This window comes from Amblyomma mixtum, chromosome 1 (genome assembly GCF_055824585.1).
Source record: "Amblyomma mixtum isolate Tamu chromosome 1, ASM5582458v1, whole genome shotgun sequence".
NCBI classification, from domain to species: Eukaryota; Metazoa; Arthropoda; class Arachnida; order Ixodida; family Ixodidae; genus Amblyomma; species Amblyomma mixtum.
In genome coordinates, this window is record NC_143012.1 from 220223703 (window position 1) to 220243269 (window position 19567).

The 19567-nt window shown below is 53.3% G+C and overlaps 2 protein-coding genes across 2 annotated transcripts in view; both read left to right on the forward strand.

The window, feature by feature from the left end:
• Positions 1-3555: 3555 nt before the first annotated feature.
• LOC149370951 (uncharacterized) lies at positions 3556-14353 on the forward strand. The gene is made up of 2 exons (XM_089563936.1): positions 3556-5253; positions 11509-14353. Exon 1 carries the CDS (start codon positions 4301-4303, stop codon positions 5027-5029), a length of 729 nt encoding a protein of 242 aa, XP_089420062.1. The 5' UTR covers positions 3556-4300; the 3' UTR covers positions 5030-5253; positions 11509-14353.
• A 1096-nt stretch (positions 14354-15449) lies between these two features.
• LOC149370952 (uncharacterized) overlaps positions 15450-19567 on the forward strand; it is a 35911-nt gene continuing 31793 nt past the window's right edge. Inside the window, exon 1 of the mRNA XM_089563931.1 lies at positions 15450-18661. Coding sequence (XP_089420057.1) covers positions 18654-18661 — 8 coding nt within the window. The 5' untranslated portion in view covers positions 15450-18653. The remainder of the gene's footprint in view (positions 18662-19567) is intronic.

The following is a 19567-nucleotide window of genomic DNA, read 5'->3' on the forward strand; positions in this document are numbered from 1 at the left end:
ATGAGCTCGCGTTGCGCACCCAACACCCAGAGGAAAGCCTCCTCGAGTACGTACGCGCAATGCAAGAGCTGTACAAGAGGGCAGACCCGACGGCAACCGACCGAGATCAGGTTGCGCGTGTGATCAGGCAGTGCCATCCACGCTTCAAGCCGTATCTGCGGGGCCGCAGTTTTACAAACCTCGAGGCCCTGGCGCAGGAGGCCAAGACCGTGCAGGCGGATTTACTCGCCGAACTGCGCTACCGGCCGCCCCCCAGGCCGGCCGAATCACTAGAACCGCGATGCGCATGGGATGGAGGCCGAGAATGCGAGTTGAGGGCTCGGCGCGCCGAGGTAATGGCCGTGGAAAATCAGGCGGAACCCCCTGTTGTCCCTCGCGCGCTTGACCCGTACGCATTCGAGCAGCGGCGTCGTGCCGGTCTCACAGGCCACGCGCGGAGCGAGCGTCAGGAATGCGCGGAGAAAGGGGAGAGTCGTCCCCAACCGCTTCGTGGAACGAGGGGTCCTCCGTCCACGCGGCGGGTCAACGACCGGCTTTGCTGGAATTGCAACCAGCCCGGCCACGTGGCACGCGAATGCCAAGCTAGGCGTATGCAGGGAAACGCCAGGCGCTGGCGGTGATGTCTGGTGGCAGCGGCCTTTCACCGTCAGCGGGAGAATTTCATGGTTGTCAAGGCGCTAGTCAGGAAAAGAACTCCCGCGCCGGCGACGGGGAGGCCTTTGTCCCGCTCGCCTGTAGAACTCAGGGAGTCGTTCCGCGCTCAAGCCCTTTTATGCTAGTGCAGTTAGCGGGTCGATGCTACTCCGCACTCGTAGACACGGGCTCAACGCTGTCACTGGTCGGTGACGAGGTGTACGAGGCCTGCCGCATAGGTAACATCCGTGTCAGACCGGCCGAAACCCCGTTAAGCTTAGCAGCTGGGGCGGCAAAGGCAAAGGGAGCAGTGCGTCTTACGATGCGCTTTGACGGCAGAAAGCGGAGACATCGCTTCGTCTATCTGCCTGGCTTGTCGATACCAGTAATTCTGGGAAGGGATTTTCTCTCGAGCGAAGGCATTGTGCTCGACATGGGGGAGAATGGCTATCGTTACAGCCAGCTCGCCCCCCTCATTCCCTTCGAAAGCGCATCCTTGCCCGGCTGTCCTGCACAAAAGGTGGTTGTCCACACCTGTGCGACAGAAAGGCAGGTGAGCTCCCTCGAGACGCTGAGAGACGGTGGCCCGTTGGAAGCGATTATTGCGTCTTTCTCAGGACCCAGTAGTCAGCGCCGAAGGCTCGCGGAAACTTTACTCCCGTTTTCGGATTGCTTCACGGAGAAACCGGGCAGAACCGACCTGCTTCAGCACGAGATTCAGACGGGTGATACGCGCCCTTTCAGGTGTAACCCGAGGCCGTTAAGTGCGCATAAGAGGCAGCTTCTCGACTGTGCCCTAGACGAGATGATTGACACCGGTGCGGTGAGACCCTCACAAAGTCCCTGGGCGTCCCCAGTGGTTCTAGCGCCGAAGAAAGATGGATCGGTCAGGTTGTGTGTTGATTATCGTAAGCTCAACTCACTGACGCCTACGGTTGCGTACCCTTTTCAGTCGATCGAGGCTGTGATGTACGCGTTAGGGAACGCAAGGTTCTTCACAGTCCTAGATGCAAGCAGAGGGTACCTGCAGATTGAGGTGGCCGAAGGTGACATTGAGAAAACCGCATTCACCTGCCACCGCGGGCTCTTCGAATTTACTCGACTCCCGTTTGGTTTGTCTAACGCCCCGAGCACGTTCATGCGACTGATGGACATCGTGCTGGGCGATGCAAGGTTCAACTACGCCATGGCGTACCTCGACGACGTTGTGATATTCTCACAGTCGTTCGAGGAGCACCTCATTCACCTGAATTCCGTTCTCGATAGAATGAGACGTGCCGGTCTAACCATAAATCCAAAGAAAGTGCAGTTGGCATCGAAGAGAGTGAACCTCTTGGGCTTTGTCGTGGATGATGGCACACTGAGACCGAATGATGACAAACTGCAGGCAATTCTGAACTACCCCTGCCCCATGGATGTGAAAAGCTTGCAGAGGTTTTTGGGGATGGTTGCGTTCTACAGGCAATTCATCCCGCGCTGTTCGGAGCTTGCAAGGCCGCTGAACCTGCTGTTGCGTAAAGGCTCGAAGTGGGTCTGGGGCAGGGAACAGAGTGACGCATTTGTTGCCTTGGCTCGCGCGATAGCGAATACCGCTAGTCTGCGCCTCCCCGACCTGAACAAGCAGTTTGTCTTGCAGACAGACGCTAGTGACTACGGTGTTGGAGCTGTTTTGTTGCAGGAACACGAGGGCAAACTACGCCCTGTCGCGTTCGCTAGTCGCACGCTCACATCGGCGGAGCGGAATTACTCCGTGACCGAAAAAGAATGCCTGGCGATCATGTTCGCATTGTCGAAGTTCGACATGTACCTAGACGGAGCGGTCTTCACCGTGCAGACAGATCATCAGGCATTGTCTTGGTTGAAGAGGCTAAAGAACCCCGCAGGCAGACTCGCGAGATGGGCGCTGACGTTGCAACGTTACGCGTACGCCATCGAGTACCGCCGGGGCAGCTTGAACAAGGTGGCCGACGCTTTATCGCGCGCACCATGGAATGCTGGCGGAAGCGCTTCAGAGGCGCAGCCCAGCTTTGTAAAAAGCGGCGTCACCGCTGTTGAAGAGGAGGAGAGGGCGGACGAGAGTGTCGCGCCCGGTTTGGAGAAGGAGGAGGCGGACAAAGGTCCCGCACTGTGCTGTGAGAGAAGGGAAACACAGCAGCTCGTGGCGGCGACCGCTCGCCTGCCTAGGAGCGAGGCAGAAAGAAATCTGTCTTGGGGAGTAGCGGTCAGTAGAGAAGAGCTGATCGAGGCCCAGAAAGCAGACGGTCTTTGCCAGCGGGTGCTGAAGGAGCTTGCGAGCAGCGCAGCTTGCACCGGGAACGCTGAGGGCAAGTACGACGCGTATCTGCTGGGCGATGATGGCTTGCTGCTCCGCTATATTCCCCAACTTGACGAGGAAGCGGCGATAGCATCCCCTTTCCGAGTCGTGGTCCCGAGAAGGTTGCGGAAACGGTTCCTGCAGTACTTCCATGACTCAGCGCTGGCAGGCCATGGCAGCGGCAGTAAGACTTACGACAAGTTATGCCGTGTCGCGACCTGGCCAGGCATGAGAAAGGATGTGCTGGGATACGCCCGTACCTGCCCGGTATGCCAGGTAGCCAAGCCTCGGGCGGGCAAGCCCGCTGGCATGATGAAGGCGGTAGTTAGCAACTACCCGTGGCAAGTGGTCGCGTGCGATATCATGGGACCCCTCCCTCGGTCCGCGCGCGGAAACCAATTCATCCTGGTAATAACGGACCACTATTCCAAGTGGGTTGAGGTTTTCCCCCTTAGGAAGCTTGTGTCGGAACGAATTTGGGAAAAACTGTTGGAGACTTTCACTCGTTTCGGTTTCCCTTCCGACCTGATTACAGACAATGCTTCGTATTTCACAAGCAAAGTCTTTGTAGACTCCTGTCGGGCGCTTCAAATCCGCCACAGGAGAACGAGTCCCTACCACGCTCAGAGCAACATAACCGAGCGGGTGAATCGAAATCTGAAGAGCATGCTGGTCGCGACGACCGAGCAGCACAGAGATTGGGACGCGCGGCTGTCCGAACTGGCGTTCGCTACAAGGACAACCGTGAACAGGTCAGTGGGTATTACACCCGCTTACTTGAATTTTGGGAGAGAGATCGCTTTTCCGCTAGAGAATGCCCTACTCGACGCGGCGGGGCCTGCGCCCCCTCCGCTTTCGCAGTACGCGGCAAGGCTCCGGGAGCGCTTGGAGGCAGCGCAGCGCGCAGCCCGCGAAAACCTCGATGTGGCGCGCATGGAGCAGGCGGATCAGTACAACAAAGGTCGCCGTCACGTCGTTTTCAACACGGGCGACCTAGTACTCAAGAGAACGCACCCACTTAGTAACGCAGCGCGCGGTTTCGCCGCGTCGCTAGCGCACAAGTGGGCTGGGCCGTACGAAGTTACGGCACGGACTACGCCGCTCACCTACCAGTTGCGGTTGTTGACAAACGGCGAAACCGCCGGTCCGGTGCATGTCGCTGATTTGAAGGCTTTCCACCTTCGCAAGGACGATGGCTGCGAAGCGGTGGAAAATCAGCGCGATGCGGCGATCTCACCCCCGGGAGGACGAGCAGGTAGCGGTGCGGTTCGCAACCGACGCTACAACCTGAGGACCAGGTAGCACCCGTGTCTCTCGATCAATTATCACTCGCAGTGCTCTCGCCCTCTCAGTATGTCTTCTAGGAAGCTCCAGCGGACCGACGCCCGTGGCTCGGACTCCAGAAGGCAAGGCAGACCACCGTCGAACGGTGGCCGCCATCAAGGCGCGCCACCCGGCTGGCGGCAGGAGCCGCGCGAGTGGCGCAGGTTCCACGGCCGCGGTGGCCCCCACCGCCCGCCAAACCACATGCCTAACCACTGGAGAGCACCTCCCAGTGGTGCAGGCCAACGCAAGAGGGCCAGAGACGACCAGGCGCAGGGCCCCCCTCAGCACCCAGCCGGCGCTTCGGCCGCCGAGCAGCCGCAACCCAAGCGGCCCAGGGTCCTGCGGCACGTGGCCACCTGGACCACGGTCGCCAACGAAGCGGCCATCTCATACTGCGCGCGGTCCAGGTGGCGGGACCAGGCGCAGCCCCTTCGCGGCGAAAAGCTCTTGGCGGCTGCAGCGCCTTCCCCCGCTGCGCCACTGCAGAGGGGCAGCCCGGAGGAGGCGGCCCTCCGCATCCTCCAGTCCAGCCGCCCAGACCTGCTGTCCCCGGCGGCCGAGGAGCTTTGGAGGGCGCTGCCGGCAGGGCCCCCAGCGGAGCCAGGCGCCTCGCTCCCCCAGGCGGCTCGTGAGGAGCCCGTCCAGCCAGCGGTGAGCGGCCCCCCGGCGAGCACCCCTCCCCCCTGCGACGACTCTATGGACCCGGACCCGGAGGTCGTCGAACGCCTACTGGCGGACCCCGGGACGGACGTTTGAGGGGGGGGGGAGATGTAGGGTCTGCTCGCGGGCAAGTCAAATCCCGCGCCGCTCACCGCGGGTAGTCTGGAACCCTTCTTCCCGAGTGGTGGGGCGGGGGGAGAGAGGCGAGGAGAAAGCCTTTATAAGGCGAGACCGGAGAGGCTCGCGGTCTCTTGCTCTCGGACCAGCCCTGCGGACGGACCGCCTGACCCAGCTGCCACGACGACGACCGGCCCCCTCATGTGAGAATAAACCGTTTGTACGAAGTCCTGCCTCGAGTGACTGCCTGTGCGTCCCCGCGCAGAGGAATTGCCCACAAGCTTAAGCGTCATAAATTAGCAGACAGTTAGTATTTAGTCATTAAACATTAATTAGTCACTAATTAGTACTTTGTCATTACTTGGTCATCAGTTATGTGTGACGTAATCCAGTGGTGATGTCACCAGTGTCACATAGGCAAAGTGGTGCGGAAAACGCTTTCGTGGCCCAGTGGTAAGGCGCCCGTCTACGGAGCCGGAGTACCCGGGTTCGAACCCGACCGCGGCGGCCGCGTTTCGATGGAGGCAAAACGCAAGAGGCGCCCGTGTGCTGTGCGATGTCAGTCACGCCTACCTTCCTCCCTTCGCTAACGACGTGGTTCAGGTGTCCGCCGAGATATGTGAGACATATACTGCGCCATTTCCTTTCCTCAAAAACCAAACCAAACCAATCCAAACCAAACCTCTACGCACCTTGGACAGTTTCGAACGCGCTGCATATACATTCTTGTCAGGCCTGCGTCTCATGTCCGCGTACGCTTCTGCATCGTCCTGCATTTCAATGCCGCCACCATCACAGCTGCTTAAGCCGAGCAATGGAGCCTGATGAAAGGAGAGGTAGGAAGCGTCTTGGGGAAAGCGATCGCTTTGCGAGTGATACACCACAGCAGAAGACTGCTCGCCCCTGCCGACAACGCCATGATTATGCGGCCGCTCCCGAAAGCGACAAGGCCGCCACGGTTCGCGGCTGCCTATGTAAGCCCGCACTACTGCAGGCGATTGCTTCGACGCAACAAGGAGAGTGTGGTGGGGTGGGGTGGGATGTGGTGCGGTGAACACTAGACCCATTTCAAGATTTTGACTAGTACCATCTGCAATCAATGTGTTATGCCCGTAAACATTTCATGCTTGCTCTACTCTCGGTTACGGGAGAGGCAGAGATTTTTTTCCCACATGAGTGGAAAGAATTCCGGTTCTTTGTCTCCATATCAACATTAAAGTCCCCACCCACCCTGCCAACCTGGCAGGTGGCAGTTATTGGTTCATCGCGAGAGTTGGCTCACCATTGTCAGCGCTAACGCATACAGCGCACCTCTCTCATCACCCCACGTACTTATAAGCGCGATTCAGGCGTCACCTGACCCAGGGATCCAGTTATGTGCACTTCCTTGCCTTAAAATGATCGGAGTATAAAAACATCAATGCCAAAAGCAGTGAACGCTGACGGCCTATGGCTTCAGCGTCGCGTGTCTGGCACAAAGTTGCCAATGCCTGCAGCCCACATCTCTCTCTCATCACCCCACGTACCTATAAGCGCGATTCAGGATGGATTCAGGCGTCCACTGACCCAGGTAGCCAGTTATGCGCACTTCGTTGCCTCAAAATGATCGGAGTGTAAAAACGTCAACGCCAATAACACAATGAACGCCGATGACATGGCTTCAGCGCCGCGTTTCTGGCACAATGTTGTCAATGCCTGCAGCCCATATCTCTCTCTCTTTCTTTGTCTCTCTCTCTCTCTCTCATCACCCCTCGTGCCTATAAGCGCGATTCAGGCGCCCACTGACCGAGGGAGCCAGTTATGCGCACTTCCTTGCCTTAAAATGATCGGAGTGCAAAAACATCAACGCCAAAAGCAATGAACGCCGACGGCCTATGGCTTCAGCGCCGCGTGTTTGGCACAAAGTTGCCAATGCCTGCAGCCCACATCTCTCTCTCATCACCCTCGCACCTATAAGCGCGAATTCAGGCGTACACTGACCCAAGGAGCCAGTGATGTGCACTTCCTTTCCTCAAAATGATCTTAGTGCAAAATGTCAACGCCAACGCCAATGAACACAATGAACGCCGATGACTTATGGCTTCAGCGCCGCGTTTCTGGCACAACGTTGTCAATGCCTGCAGCCCATATCTCTCTCCCTCTCTCTCTCTCATCACTCCTCGTACCTACAAGCGCGATTCAGGTGTCCACTGACCCAGGGAGCCAGTTATGCGCATTTCCTGTCCTTAAAATGGAATAACGTTGTCAATGCCAACGCATGCAGCGCGCATATGCCACTCCGCCACATACCTTAAAGCAAGATGAAGGTGTCCACTGTTCCAAGAGGGAAGTTATGCGCCTTTCCTTTCCTTTCAAAGCTCCTGCTCCGTTGTTTTCGCAGCTTAAAGCGCAGCTGAGGTGTCCAGTGCTGGTTACAACGGACAACGGCGACGACGACAGCGACGCCGCGAAACCCAGAACGGGCGCCAAAGAGCTGCGTTCTAAATGGCTGTGGTCTAGCTCTGGTGAAACCTGGAGTGACTCGAAAGCTGTGGAACTAGCTCAGTCAGTCTTCTTCTTCTTCTTCACCTCTTTATAATGGCACATACCCACGTGGGGGGATTGGCCAAGGTATAGTGCTATACATAAGGAAATTTTCATAGGATTACGACAAAATATCGGAGCCAAACGTGAATTTTGAAAAATGTATTCATGAAAAACGACAGAAGAATATTTGAAGTGAAATAACAAAGAACATTTTGGCGAGAATAATAGTAATATAAAAAGAAAACTCCGAGACTTGTAAAGGAGTTAGCAAATCAACCTACCAGTTGCAATTATGTAATCATGGAGATTCCCACAAACTGAACCCAATGCAAATCCTTTGGCGCTCGCTCCGAACGATAACAACACTGGCAGAGATAACGGGAGCCCTAACCTGGAGAAAGGGACCTCCAGGTAAATCTTTCTCTGTTTCGCTGGGAAATTTAAACTGTGAATCCTGCACCGCAGTCGCGTCATTGATACCTCGCACTGCCTGGTTTTACACGAACGGACGTTCCATTTATACGCTAAGTGCTGGTAATCAGTAGTATTTAGTAAGGGATCCCGTAACCTGGCTGATATGTGTTGGAACCGCAGAAACCTGGAGATCGCCAGCAGACTGAAATTCGGGACGGGATGCGTTACTGGCCCGTCAAGAGCTGACCTTGCTAAATAATCAGCCACCTCGTTGGAATGAATGCCTGCATGACCAGGAACCCAGACAAAACGGACCTCCTTTCACCGCTCTGTTCTTCTTCTTCTTCGTCCTCTTTATAAAGGCCCATACCCACATGGGGGGATTGGCCAAGGTGTAGTGGCATAAATAAGGAAATTTCCATAAGATGACGACAAAATATCGGAGCCAAACGTGAATTTTGGAGAATGTATTCATGAAAAACGACAGGATAATATTTGAAGTGAAATAACGAAGCACATTTTGAGGAAAAAAAAGAAAACTCCAAAACTTTTAAGGAAAATAGCAAATCAACCTTCCAGTTGCAATTATGTAATCATGGAGATTCCCACAAACTGAACTCAATGCAAATCCTTTGGCGCTCGCTCCGAACGATAACAACACTGGCAGAGATAACGGTAGCCCTAACCTGGAGAGAGGGACCTCCAGGTAAATCTTTCTCTGTTTCGCTGGGCGTTTCTTCTTCATCTTCGTCCCTGGGCATGGATTCACTCTGTCCCCCCTCTCCTCCTCTCCACTGCTCCCCCACTCGGTTTCGCCGGCACCCCGCACAGCGGGCAGCTGCTCCGCACCACGAGACCAACCACGTGGCCAGCCACGGTGTCGCACCGCTGAAGGTTCGAAATGGTTTATTGGTTTATTGGGGTTTAACGTCCCAAAGAGACACAGGCTATGAGGGACGCCGTAGTGGAGGGCTCCGGAAATTTCGACCACCTGGGGTTCTTTAACGTGCACTGACATCGCACAGCACACGGGGCTCTATAATTTTGCCTCCATCGAAATTCGGCCGCCGCGGCCGGGATCGAACCCTGTGCTAGCGTAATGTAGGCGCGCGGCGCGCACACATCATCATCCTCAAAGTTTTTATTTCCACTGAAATGAAACTCCTTTTCGGACGCCCCGGCACGCAGGCCTAAGGGAGCCCTACTCGCGCGTCGCTCTAGGGTTTTGCAATTTTGGTTCCTTCTCCGGCTGCGATTGTCCTCATCCCGAAGCCAAGGAAGGAACGAAAATTCGTATATAAGCACACCAGGGCATATAAGCGTATACCGGGTGTTTTCTTTTAGAAGGTCCAAAATTTAAAAAAAAAAGGTAAATTGCTTTAGATTTATTTTAGCACTGGGGCTATACTGGAGGCTACGGCGGGCGCCAGGCAAGAGGAAAACTGCTTTAATTAGTTCGCTCATTAACTAAATATGTCAATGAACTTTTCTAATTTTTATTTTAGGGGATATGTTGTATTCGCAGAATTCGAGATCGTCCTCCAAAAAGTCGAACCGAGAAAAAACAATTTCAATTAAAAATTTTTCACGCACGGTACGAGGCGCGAAAAAGTCACCCTGGTAGGCATCTTCACACCGCAACTCGGCGGCGGGGAGCGCCTCTGACGTAGTTCGCTCCGCCCTGCGCTTTGCGTCACACGGCTGATATCACCTGAAGCCCGGACCGGCGGCCTGCGCTATCGCTGCTTGTTTCGATTTGCTCCGCGGCCTCACGGAATGCCGCGTTGGAACAAAAACGCACTGACACAAAGCGCAGGGCGGAGCGAGCCACGTCACAGGCGCTCACAGAGCAGGGTATCGCCAGAAACGGCTCGAATTCTGTCCGCAGCCAAAATTGATCGCAAGATCACCTTAATTTGGGTCCCAGCACACACATCCGTCCCCGGTAACGAGGCGGCCCACATGTTAGCCCAAGATCTCTACTTCCGGGTAACTGTAGAGCCACCCGACCCCCAGGGGATGGACGAACGTTTGCAAACGTACGCGGAAATCGCCGTGCACTACAGGTTAGGCAGGCGTCTAATGCCACCACCAGATCCAAACTTAACCAATACAGAGGCCATCGCCTGGCGACGATTACAGGCCGGAAATTTCGTTAACCCCGTCTGGTTATTTCAAACCACGTTAGACGATAAAAAAGATGACAAATGTAAGACCTGCGGAGCGAGGGGGACCCTCGATCATATAATTTGGCAATGCCCTGGATCCCCGGGTGCTGAGGACAATATTAAGAGTAGAGCAGCCTGGGAGGCCCTTCTGCGAAGCGAGGTCCCCGCCGACCAGAAACGAGCTGTCCGCCTGGCGGCTGAAGCCGCGAAGAGCCAATGTATCTTCGCCAGTCTTTAGTCGCGGAGGTCCCGTCCCCCGTCCCCCAGGCCTGCGTGCCAGGGACGGGGAGTAGGGGGCCTCCTACATCGGTGGAAATAAAAGTTGTTATCATCATCATCAGACGCTGTGTTACAGTGTGAAGCTGCCCACCAGGGTGACTTTTTCTCGCTTCGTAACGCGCGAAAAAAATTTTTTGTGAAATTTTTTTTTCTTGGCTGGACTGCTTGGAAGACGGTCTCCAATTCTGCTAATACAACATATCCCTTAAAATAAAAATTATAAAAGTTAATTAACGTAATCAGTTAATCAGCGAACTAATTAAAGTAGTTTGCCTCTTACCTGGCGTCCGCCGTAGCTCTCAGTAAAGCCCCAGGGCTAAAATAAATCTCAAGGAATTTACCTTTCTTTAAAAATTTTGGACCTTCTAAAAAAAACACCCGGTATATAGTTGGCCAATTACGTCGATGCCCTTTTGGAACTGTAGTATTATACGTTGGGTGTTCACTTGTGTCTGATATTTAGTGGTTTTTGGATCTAAGAGAGCGCGTAGGAGGGACCACGTGCGTTTAGTGCTTAATGTACCCTTGAGGTCGTTGCTAAAGGTTGCCCAGTTTGCGCGGGCTAGCGTGTTCGCGTATTCTTCTGCCTCGCGAGTGAGAGCGGCTATGCGGAGTCTCAATTTGCAATTGTGTCGGTGGTGACGCCAGCGCTTGAGAAGACCCTGTCGGGCCTCCCATAGATCAGCCAGATGCGTATCAACCTGCGGTACCTTAGGGGTATTTTTAATGCGTTTGCGGTTCGACTGGATGGCCTCCACTAGACGGTCTGTCCAGTTGGTGACAGTACGGGGTCCGGTAGAATCAGCTGCCAGGTATGAGAGCAATTTATCCCAGTCAGTGAGAAGTTGTGATCGAGGGTTTAAAAATGGCTGAGGCTTAGCTAAGGTTAAGCCTAGTCAGATGCGAAGCGTATTGATGGCTAGGCTTGGTAAAGTTCCTCGCTTTGTTCTTCAGTTGTTGTAGAACGTTATCGCCGAGCCGCATATTGAGCACGCTGCTTAGCCAGACGTTCATCCCGCTCTTCATCGGTCTCTGTGGCACGCTGAAGCTTTCGCTTCTCGTTCAAATCAGCCCTGCTTCTAGGCGGCATCCCAACACCTGGCCGCCTCCTAAGTGCCCGGAGAGCGAGGCAAGCTCTGCTTTATACCGCTGCTGTAGCGTCACGTGGTCAGCTGCAGCGCCTCTGATGTGGAGCCTCCACCGCTGCGGCCGACAGCGCGAGCCGGCAGCCCATCTCTCCTCTGCTGTGACGTCATGTTGTCACGTGGTCAGCCGCCGCGCCTCTGATGTGGAGCCTCCACCGCCGCGGCCGACCGCGCGAGCCGGCAGCCCATCTCTCCTCTGCTGTGTCGTCATGTTGTCACGTGGTGTCACGTGGTCACGCTAAAGGTCAATGGTAGCTCCACCGCCGCGCTCGACGGGCTGTAATGTAGCTCTATTAATATGCTTCGCATAAAATCTTTTAATCGTAAGCAATAGTAGTGGAGACTGGAAAGAGGTCAATACCAAAGCTGTCTTGGTGCATCGTGTGAGATTTAACGATTCCGTTCGGTGTGGCCCATGTCAGATCGGGTGTGGTGTCGCGGGTGACGCTTGAGCCAATTCGAGTGAGTACGGTGGGGTTTGTGATCAGGCCAAGGCTGCTATTAGCCATTGCGGTAGAAATGAGGTCACCTTTGGGGGTATCCGAGGTGCATCCCCAGTGCGTGTGACGTGCATTAAAATCACCCACCACAAGGAGCTCTTAGGAAGGAAAGGACCCCAGGATACCCGGAATAACTCTGCGTTTATCTCTGGGATTGCTATATATGTTAAGAGTAGTGAGGTCATATGTGAGGCCTGGTTAGCTGAGCTCTGTGGCGGTATATTGAGTGCGCTTGCTGTCGGGCGTGTTTGTCAGTGTGCGGTCTAGCAACGGCATGGATTCGAGTGCCAGGATTGCCGTACGTGGTGTAAGGTCTGCCGTGTGATAACCGCGGATATGAATGCGATTTGTTTCAGTCCCTTACAGAGCGATGACACGGGGGAGGATCAGGGGAGTTTGCGTTATATGCGGCTAGTTGTGCTTGTTTTCGGCGTATGCTGCGACAGTTCCATTGCCATTGTTTCTGTTTGTGTAGTGCACTGGCGTTGCCGCCGACCTTTTCGCGTGCTATTGTTCTGTGCCACGGTGCTGGAGATACTGGATGAGGACAGCCAGCGGGTTGAACTGCGTGCTGCTTGCGAGGTAATTCCTGATGAGGTACAAGTTTGCAAAGCTTGAGGATGCCGGCTTCATGTTTTTCCAAGCGTCTGTTGATCGTAGCTTCTATCTTGTCAGTCATGGACAGTATCGATAAAGGCGATGATGGATTTTCATGGCGCAAAGGTATTTCTGGCCAAAGAGCGACATAGAACAAGGTGTTTTCGTCTTCTCAAGGTGGATTCAAAGACCCATTTCCCAAGCATTTCACCCTTAAGTAACCGAGCACGAGGCAGGGGAAAACTTGTACCCATTTTGTCCCCGGTGGGTACCCGGCGGCACTGGGGATAGAACCCCGTACCTCCTGCATGTGAGGCGGATGCTCAAACGACTAGGCCACCGCTGCGGTCTCATGGAGAGTATTAACTGCGCCTGGGCTTGTATGAGCTGTTGCTGCATCGCTCCGGGTTGTTCAGCAGCTACAGTGTTGATCATGCTAGTGATTTCTGAGCGAAATTCAGCGGAACGTATGAATTGCTTTACCGCCTCTTGAGGTGTAATGGGGTGGTCAAGGGTTGGATAAGGGGTAGTAGTGGTGGCTGCTCGTACGGACAACTTACCTTTTTTTAGCAGGGCCGGCTCCTTCCTCGGGTGTAGAGTTCCGGCGCGACTGCGTCTCCTGGGTCTCCTGGAATGGGACTGCGAAATCACTGGCCTTGAACGTAGAAAGGCCCTTGGCTCGGTAGCATCCATTTTGGTACCACTGGGCATCCGAAGGAGTTAAAACTGTGCGAAATCAAGTTCCAAAGTTTTATGTCCTGCGTTCACGGTGTCCACATTGTGCTTTTCCGTGCGGTTTTTTTTTTTTTTTTGTCTTGTTTGTGCGACGGCTCCGGGTTCTCGGTCTCCATGGCATGCTCCAAAGGTGTCTGGGCGGCTGTAGTGATCACTAAGTTCTCCATCCTGAGCAGTTGGAACAACAAAGAGCAACAAATGCAGCACCAGCCGATCAAGGAGTGAAAGAACCATCAGTGTAAATATGCAGGGCACGTTGACAAGAAAAGAATATGGCTTCCTGAGAACTAAGTTGAACAAAAGAAAATTTGAATTTGAATGAGGGATGGTCGGACCAGGGAATAAATAAAGGTTGAATTTGATAGGGGTCCTAAAACGTATTGCCTTACACTACGCCGGCCGACAGCGTGAAAACGAGGCGAGAAAGGCTAAGCGGGCGGCCCAGACGCCCGAAGAACGCGAGTAACGTCGCGCAAAGAGACGCCGCCAAGCTGCTGAGCGACGACGACGGCGTGTCGCTACCGAAATGTTAGTAGACGAAACTGCTTTCGCTACGTATATCCTAGCCTAGCTGAACTAAGACACTGCCAATTTATTAAGGGGAAAGCCTTTAATGCCTCATACTGTCGTTAGCAAACGCTGTCGGCAGCCATGTCGACAGACGCTGTCGGCAGCCGTGTCGACAGACGCGTCGGCAGATTTGTCCGCCGTTCGGCGTCACTGCTTAAAAATAAACTGCGCCGAGGGTGGGAATCGAAGCACAGCCTTTGGCATTTGAAGAGGAGACGCTACCACTCCGCCACGAAGGCTCAAGGTTCGAGCATGAATAAAGGCGCATGTAGTGAAGGCATGGGTTTCATAAATAAAATAAACGGAATAAAGTGACGGCAAGGAAAAATAAAAAATAAAAATAAGGACATAAACAAAAATAAAAACAAAATAAAAATAATATATGAAAATAAAAATAAAAACAATAAAGATAAGAAAAGAAGAAAAAATAAAAAATATGAAAAATAAAAATAAATAAAAACAGTGCGCCAGGAAACGCTTTCGCCTTGCAGCACTTTAGGCAGCCATAGTGCCCCCTGAATTTTTTACTATCTGGTGACTATCACTACTATTAGATAGTGAAAATAGTGATAGATAGTGATATTGATAACAACTTGTAGTGACAGTTAGTGATAGCGACGTTGTTGATCATTACAGTAATGATAGCGATATAGTGGGTGATAGACATTATGATGGTGAAATTAGTGGTGATGTTAGTGGTGGCAGTAATGATGATTAATATTTGTTACTATCATAACCACTCAGCCTCCACGGTGACTCAGTGGTTATGGCACTTGGCTGTTGAACCCGAAAGACGCGGATTCGATTCCGGTCGCAGCGGTAGAATTTAGATGTTGCAAAATTTCAAAGGCCCGTGTACAGTGCGATGCAGTGCACGAAAATTTACTTTCCATTTTTCTTTCAGTCACAACAACAACCTACTCGCGCAGGGAGTGAGGTAGAGACGTGTCTTAACATCACCGAACGCAAAATTTCAGTGTGGTGACGTTATGACACACCAAGGCATCCCTCATATTGACGGGTCCATGTTTGGCGCGATGCCGATGGCACTGTTGTTTTTGCGACTGAATGAACGATGGATGAAAAACATTTTTACGCAAGCGAGTTTGAACCCTTCAAGGGCTCAGGGCCACCGCATAGCCCTCACATTACGCGCATGTGTCCAGGCCACATGGGGCAAGGCATGGGCCCCCGGTTCATACAGCGAAGTTCTGTGCCCGGGTCCTGCGACGCAAGGAATGCCTCCCATTCCTCCCATGTGCCGATGGTGGGCTGTCCTTGCGGGAGCGGGGGGGGATCAGCAGGGCAGCCGAAGAGGATGTGGTCCAGGGTGGCTTGCGATTCTCCGCAGAGAGTGCGTTCTGGGGGAACGGAGCGGAAGTAGGATAGAAGCTGAGGGGTGGGAAGAGTTCGGGTCTGAGGTCGCCTCCAGATAATTTGTTTGGAGTGGGATAGGCAGGGGTGGAGAGGGGAGTAAAGTCGACGGGCAAGGCGTGCTTGTTGTGTGAGTCTGAGAGCGTGTGTGCCCGCTCCCTCAAGAAATCCCGGTGGCAAATAAGTCGTCGGGCTATGTTATCGGTGGCCTCATTTCCGGGACTACCAGAATGAGCCGGCGCCCACACGATCTCAATAGGCGTAATTTAGGGTGCACATTCTTAATATCTGCCACGTGGAGGCGGGGAGAGGAGAGGATTGACGAGTCCGCGGGCGAAGTTAAGAATGGCTGTATTGGAATCCCGAACTATATAAGCCGCAATGGTCTGGGCGATGACTAATGCTGTAGCAGCTTCCTCTGCTCTGCTTCTTCTGGGGTACAGCGGGTTTCTATGAAGTGGATGAGGGGGGAAAGAAAGGGGGGCTGCTGGATGGTAAGCAACAGCATAGTCCTTCAATGTTTTTTTCTGGTCACGAAACTCCGGCCAAAGTTTCATATAGGGACAGCGCGCGCCGCTAGGGGCGCGGCTGTCGGCGAGGGGGCACGAGTCGCCGTGCGAGCCGTGCTCGCAGCGGCTGTTTTCCGGCCAACAGGTTCATATTCTCTTGGTAGTTGTGCTTTCTGGGGATCGGTATTTGGGCTTAGGATGGACGCTACTTTACTGGTTATCACCTGAAAGCTTGGCTGCGACATCGAGACTAAAAACCGTGTGCTACCGACGACGGCCGCTAGTAAACCTTGTTAGCGGCTGTTTTCTGGCAAACAATTAACGCGCTTACATTCTGTTATTGATTTTTACAAAAAAGAGATTTTTGTACATCGGTCCAGCCTTCGCATTCATTTTTACCGCAACTTGCCTACAACGTCATTCTGGAAGATCTAGCGTAGCGATCATTAACGTATCTGTATGTGTCTGGGTTGCGCCTGTCTCGGCCGAGTCCTCGTTTTCATCCAAGTGCACAAGGCTGCATAAGGCTGGCGTTTACCTTGTGAGAAATACTGCACTCGCAATAATGCCGAAAACAAGACGTTATGACCGTGTTTTAAGTTTGATGGTGCTATCTCAATTTTTTTTTTTTTTTTTGCTGGCACTTTCGGAGGTGGCAAAGCCAGCTGCTGTAGACTCTTGCAACATAAGCCATTTATTTACACTTTGTCACGCTTTGACTACGGACGTGCTGACGAGTGCAAGGAAATTCTGAATTTCTGTAGTTCATAGCTCATCTGCTGGCATCGCGCTACAAAAATAAGAGACAAGCTGTGAGCGGCCACGCAATAAACCAAAAATGGTTTGGTTTGGTTTATGAGGTTTAACGTACCAAAGTGACTAAGGCTATGAGAGACGCCGTAGTGAAGGGCTCCGAAAATTTCGACCACCTGGGGTTCTTTGACGAGCACTGACATCGCACAGTACACGGGCCTCTAGAGTTTCGCCTCCATCGAAATTCAACCGCCGCGGTCGGGATCGAACCCGCGTCTTTCGGGACAGCAGCCGAGTGACATAACCACTGAACCACCGCGGCGGCCATAAACCAAAAACGAGCAATGATAGAAATCACGGAGAAACATGTCCAAAAAATAAAAAGCGCTAGGGGTTTAACGCGGTTTAACCGAGCAGACGTGCGAACGTATGTGTTAAGCGTGTTTGGCTCATGGTTTTGCTTTGCTGGGTCGTAGGCACGTCTGGCGTCGATATTAGACTGAAGTTAAGCTCTGATCGAGGTTAAGCTGGTCTGATGTGTTCGTTCCGAAGGTGAACGTTGATGAAGACGACGGTGTACAATGCGCGCAGCGCGAGAGTGTGTTGCAGTTTAGTTTTTACCTGTTTAGGTCTGCATGAAACCCTGGCCAATCTCCCACCGTGAGTATGTGCCATCGTTTCTGAGGCAACAACAACAACACGAGGCGTGATCGGTTGCTGCGATAGCACAGTGCTCTCGTGCTGTGGCCAGCGAAGCTCATCCGTTCGCGCCCCCGGGGATTCGAAATTTCCAGTCGCGGCAATATTTATTTTATTTCTGCACCCTTAAATTCAAAGCGAGACAAGATTCTTGGTTGGGTTTGACCCCATGAAGTAGTGCTTTCGCATCAAAAGCCATAAGCACATTGAAAAGTACAGCTGTCTGAAATGCAACAACGTCACAGATTCGTGCTCAAGTACGCTGGTAGGGCTTCGAATATCCGTGGGACGCCGCCGGTCCTGAGTTTCAGCGTCTCGCGTTGCGGCGACACTGCTTCTCCGTTGATCTCGAACTCGTGAGGCTGAATTAAATCCGCGGGGCAAAATGCCTCTCGCAGACACAGACATGCTTGGAGTCGAAGCTAAAGCCACCGCTTTCCTGCCGGGGTATCGCCCGCTTCCATATTTTACGCTGCTCGGCGTCGCTTGGCCGACAGAACAGCGAGGCCTTTTCCTGCGTACCTCCGTAGACGGCAGGCTTGCACGTCACGGGCACTGTACTTATTTTGCAAACGAAGGCAAAGTGAAAAGAGAAAATAGTTGCTGCCGCACCGCCGGCGTCCCATTCCGCCCGTAGACTCGCGGCCGTAGAGACGCTCCCTTCCTCGCGTCGTTGCCCCCACAGGACTCTAAGCGCCGCCTCGTGGAAGGCGCGGTTAACATATGAAGCTCTCCCATAGCGTTACGGAGAAGTTTCATGACCATAACAGCATTGAAGGACTATGGCAACAGCTATTGGACGGTCTGGACCACACGCGGCGTCCACCCAGGGCACATCCTCTGAAGCGCCATACTCTTTATGGAGAGCTTTGGCTCGCGCGACTCGGTGGATCTGATGGTATTCAGGCTGTGTGTTCTTAGGAAGAGGTTTGAGGATAAGCGCGGCGTGCATGACATGCGGGAGACAGATTAAGTCGGCAGCGTGTGGGGGTATGCGAATTCCCAGAGTCCAGTATACGCCCTCCTCTTTCTGTGCCAGCCAGACGAAGGTACTGTGCGTGGCGATGTGCATCTATAAGTTCTTGTATAGTGTTGTTCATTCCTAATTTTAAAAGCCTGTCCGTCCGCTTGTCCGTGCTAGTGCTCTTTGGTAGGTTTAGCGCTGCTTTGGTAGCCATGCGGATTAGGGCATTGATCTTATCTTCTTCCGCACAGGGGAGGTTCAGGTAAGGAGTGGCGTAAAGAATGCGACTAAGCACAAAGGCATGCACCACCTTGAGATTGTCTGCTTCGTCTAGACCGGCTCCTGAATGTGAACCCTTCTAAGAAGATCGATGACGGAGTAAGTGGACTGTTTTAGTGCTTTCAGGGTAAGGTTGTTTTTCCCCCGTGTCCTGTAAATGCAGGCCAAGAATGCGGAGGGTAGGTGTTTGCGGTATGGGAGCGCCATGCAGGTAGATCGTGATGGGGGGGTAGGGACGCACCGCGGGCGGATTATGAGGAGTGCTGACCTTGTGGGGGAGCATTCGAGACCAATGTTTGCCGCGTGAGTAGCTATAGTTGTGGCGGCTTCCTGAAGGGTCAATTCTATGTCGCCATCCGAGACGTATGTGGTCCAAACCGTTATATCATCCGCGTAAAGTATGTGTCCTAAGTGCGGAATGCGGCTGAGAGCCTTGGCCAGGGTGATGAGGGTGAGGTTGAAGAGGAAGGGAGATAACACCGCCCCTTGTGGGGTACCAATGTTGCCAAGCGTGAAGGAGGGGGTCTGTATATCATCTATATGCAGGGAGGCGGTGCGACCGTTTAAGAAGGTCCGGATATAGTTGTAGGTCTTAGGCCCCAACTGCACCTCTTGGATGCCCTGCAGGATGGCGTTGTGCGTAACTTTGTCAAAGGATTTGGTGAGGTCTACTGCCACGATTGCTCTGGTGTGATTTAACATGTCACTGAGGATAGCATGTGATATCTGCAGCAGGGCGTCCTGTGCTTATAGATGGGCTCGAAGTCCTGCCATGCTATGCGGGATATAGTCCATAGGATTCTATGTATGCGTGAGACGGGTGAGGATGACATGCTCGAACAGTTTACCCAGGCACCAAATCAGCGACATGGGGCGCAGATTTTGGCATTAATGTGCTTATTCGGTTTAGGGATGAAAGATGAAAAGAAATGTGCACGGGTTTGCCCACTGGATCGGTGGTGGTGGTGAAACATTTATTGACAAGCAATACAGAGGGGCAGTCGC

What these genes read in the sequence shown, in the direction of transcription:
- LOC149370951 (XM_089563936.1), top strand. Translation starts at nt 4,301, where the DNA reads ATGTCTTCTAGGAAGCTCCAGCGGACCGACGCCCGTGGCTCGGACTCC.